The 3,825-nt window shown below is 60.9% G+C and overlaps 1 protein-coding gene across 1 annotated transcript; it reads right to left on the bottom strand.

Annotated features, from left to right (window-relative positions):
- Nucleotides 1-1,686: 1,686 nt before the first annotated feature.
- On the bottom strand, nucleotides 1,687-3,582 carry HOXB13 (homeobox B13; the record flags this gene model as incomplete). Its single annotated transcript, XM_082332188.1, has 2 exons — nucleotides 1,687-1,952; nucleotides 2,964-3,582. 2 exons carry the CDS (start codon nucleotides 3,580-3,582, stop codon nucleotides 1,687-1,689), a joined length of 885 nt encoding a protein of 294 aa, XP_082188314.1.
- Between the last annotated feature and the right edge of the window lie 243 nt (nucleotides 3,583-3,825).

Genomic DNA, 3,825 nt, shown 5'->3' with positions numbered 1-3,825 from the left:
GCCGCCGGCACCTTCGGCAAAGCGCGGGGCGAAAATGGCTGGGGAAAACGAGGAAAAATGGGGAAAACGGGGAAAAATGGGGAAAACGGGGAAAAACGGGGAAAACGAGGAAAAATGGGGAAAACGAGGAAAAACGGGGAAAACGAGGAAAAACGGGGAAAAACCCGGGGGAAGCGCGCCCGGCTCTGCTCCGCTCCCCGCCGGGAGCCTGGGGGAAGGCAGAGCCTGCCCAAGCCTAAAATATTTCAGAAATACGTCATTAACCAAGAACCAAATCACTATTTCAACTTGTCATTATTTAGGGCACGCTGCAGTTTAACGCTTCGCATTTCTAAAAGAAAGAAAAGGCAGGGGGAAAAGCGCAATTTTTCGTTTGTGGAAACGCTGTTTTGGAGTTTCCTCGCCCTTTGAGAGGCTTTGGGGGGTCTCCGGGCAGGTTTAGACGCGGGGCTGCCCTGAAGCACCGAGGCTTAAACAAAGAATTTGTGAGCCCGGAGTTCGCCGTCGGGCACCGGGCGCTGCCCTGCGGCTGGAAATAACGCGCAAAGAGCGGAGAAAAGCGCCTGTTCGCCTGTATTTGCTTTACCCTATTTATTCTGCTGTAAAGGATGGCGAGGTTTCTTAATATGAACCAAGATCATTTAGTGTTATACGGGATTATCTCAGCACACGCTACGAACCGTCCCGCTGTAATTCCGTGTTAGTAGGAGAAGGAAAATGCGTGTACAAATACACGTGTATTAGCACAAACGAAAGCGCGGATGGAATTATACGAATTGCATTTACCTGTACCAAAATATAGGCATGAATATACATATGAGTATGTATGTTCGTACGTATACAAACACGTGTATATACACCTTTATCTGAGTATATATTTATAGCCACACATCCAGTACTATATTGCATGTATACGTGCATACGTTTGGGTAGCTGGGTATATATAAACACACGACCACAAATATCGTATATGAGAAAAGGTAAAATAATGCTTATTGCTAAATACGTGCATGTGCATACGTATACGTATATTTTATATATAACCGCGCAAAAACGTAGTACGTGCCTTCATAAATGTGTGCCTACGGGTACATATATGTCATACGCATATACTGTACATTCGCGCAAACCCGCGCGTTTACGCAACCAATTCACCTGTGTTGCTATGTGACACACCGGACTGTATTTATTCTCCCTTAGACGCGCATTTTGATACTTCTGCCTGTAATTAAGGAGATTTATTTTTTTTTTCCCCCTTCTAGAAGTGCGGCTTCTCGTTTCTAAAGACCGAATTCCCTGTGCCCCCCCCGGCCGGCCCCGCCGCACGCAGGCCGGCCGGGAGCTGCGTATTGGGGTGAATTAATGCAATTCAACAGGGTTTTTCTTGGTGGTTTTTTGTTTGTTTGTTTGTTTTGGGTTTTTTTTTAAGCGCTCTGAGGGTGCGGTGCAAACCGAAGCGGAGGGAGCACGAGGTGGCGAGGCAAGAGCAAACTGTGCAGGGTCCTGTGCTGCAGAGCGGGCAGGGACGGGGGGTCCCCGGGCTCGGGGCGGCGGCGAGCGGAGCCCGGCCCCTGCGCTGCCCCGGCCGCCGCTCGCTCCCGCCGCTCTCGGTACCGGAGCCTCCCCCGGGGGGGGGACACACACACACAGACGGGGACCCCCTCGGGGCTTGCGGTGGCCGTGTCCTCACGGGGTGCTGCTGCTGCTGCTGCTGCTTTTGATTTTGGCGACGACTTTTTTCTCTTTCACTCGCCTGTTCTGGAACCAGATGGTGATCTGTCGCTCCGTCAGGTTGGTGGCGGCGGAGATCTTCCTCCTCTTGTCGCGGGTGATGAACTTGCTGCTGGCGTACTCCTTCTCCAGCTCCTTCAGCTGCCCCTTGCTGTACGGCACCCTCTTCTTGCGGCCCCGGCGGAAGGAGCAGCCGTCGGGGGGCAGCTGCCCGGCCGAGTCTGGGCGGGGGGAGACGGGGCTGAGCGGGGCCGGGGGGGCCCCACGGGGGGTCCCCGCCACCCTGCACCCCCCCACCCTGCACCCACTTCCCACCGCCTTTCCCTGCAAGCAGCACCCTCGTTGCCTGCTCCCCTCATTTCATCCCTCCAGCCTCCCTGACAGCGATGATATTTAAAGATATTTAAGTTGTACTCTCCCCATTGATATTTAAAGGTTGTTTTTCTTCCCTGAATTTATTAATTTTTTTTTTGGGGGGGGGAGAAATCCAGGTATTGGCAAAACCCCGCCGTGGGTGAGACCCGCGCTAACACCCGCGTACTCGCTCCGCCGTTTGGGCGCGGTCGTTGCGCGGCCGAGCAGGGCCGGGGCCGAGCTCGATCCCAGCGGCGTGGCGTGGGCGGGGGTGCGTGGGAAGGGTCCCCCCGCTCACGGCTCTGCGCGGTGGGGGCCCTCCGCACCCCCACTCCCTTTACCGCAGCCCGGTTCCGAGGGCTGCTGCCGGGCTGCGGCTGGCCGGTGCCCGAACCGGGGCACTATCACGGCCCCAACCCGGGCAGTATCACCCCCCAACCCGGGCAGTATCACCCCCCAACCCGGGCGGTATCACCCCCCAACCCGGGCGGTATCACGGCCCCAACCCGGGCGGTATCACCGCCCGAACCGGGGCAGTATCACCCCCCAACCCGGGCGGTATCACCCCCCAACCCGGGCGGTATCACCCCCCAACCCGGGCGGTATCACCCCCCAACCCGGGCGGTATCACCGCCCGAACCGGGGCAGTATCACCGCCTGCCTCCCTGCTCGGAGGGCGGCGAGTTGCAAAGGGCAGTGTTAATCTAAATTATTATTTTTTGAAGCCTACCTACCGGCTAATTTGGGCTGGCTCCCAGGCGTTGCTGGACGGCAGGAGCAGCTCCCCATTATTTTAAGCCTTGGTCCGTCCCCCCCGATGCACCCCCCCGACCCCCTCCCCTCTCCAGCCCCTCGCAGCCCCAGCACCGGGACTTTACCTGCAAAGGCGGATTTCAGGAGGTAGCCGGCCTGGCCCTGCTCTTTGGGGCAGCACATCTGGCTGCTCCAGCCACCGCCCAGAGCCCACGGCTGATGGTAACCGTCCACGGGCAGCAGAGTCTCATGCCGGGCCTCCCCCGGGCCGCCCAGCCCCGGTACCACCGACACGTCCAGGTAACCGGCCACGGGCTGGTACGGGGCCCCGTAGCCGGGGTAGAAAGCGAACTCGGCGGGGCGGCTCTGGAAGTCCTCGCTGCCGGCGGGGGGGTCCAGGTACTTCTCGGCGGGGAAGGGGCCCGGGGCCGGGCCGGCTTTCAGGGCGCTGCGGGAGACGCGGCAGGAGTAGTAGCCGCTGCCGAAGTATCCGTAGGGCAGCGGGGCGGCGGCGGCGGGGCCCGGCGGGGCGGCCGGGGGCGGCGGCGGGGCGGCGGGGCACGGCTTGGGCGGCTCGGCCGGTCCCTCCGCCGGGAAGCCGGGGTTCATCCCGGGGGGAGGCGAAGGACCGGCGAGGGCCGGGGGGGGAGGCGGCAGCAGCCCCCTGCCCTGGCCGCCCGCGAAGCCGCCGGCTGCCAGGAGCCCCTCCAGGCCCGGGGGGCCGCGGGGCTCCGGGGGCTGCATGGGGGGCGGCTCGGGGGCCGGGGCATGGGGAGAGCCTGCTCGGCAGCACCCGGGCACTGCCCGAGGGGGGTCCCCGGATCTTTTTAAAAGGCTGCGAGCTGCCGAGAGCTGCCTTTCCCCGCCGGGCTGCCCTGACGCAACGGCCGGGGGCTGCCTCATTGGCTGCCGCTCGGGGGGAAAAGGACGGAGAAGGAGAAAAAAAACCCAACCCCCCACAAAAAACCCTCCAGCCCCAATAAACCC

The sequence above is a fragment of the Platalea leucorodia genome, assembly GCF_965183815.1.
Source record: "Platalea leucorodia genome assembly, chromosome: 22".
Lineage (NCBI taxonomy): Eukaryota > Metazoa > Chordata > Aves > Pelecaniformes > Threskiornithidae > Platalea > Platalea leucorodia.
The sequence above is the reverse complement of the archived record's forward strand: the minus strand, read 5'-3'. Positions and strand labels throughout refer to the sequence as shown.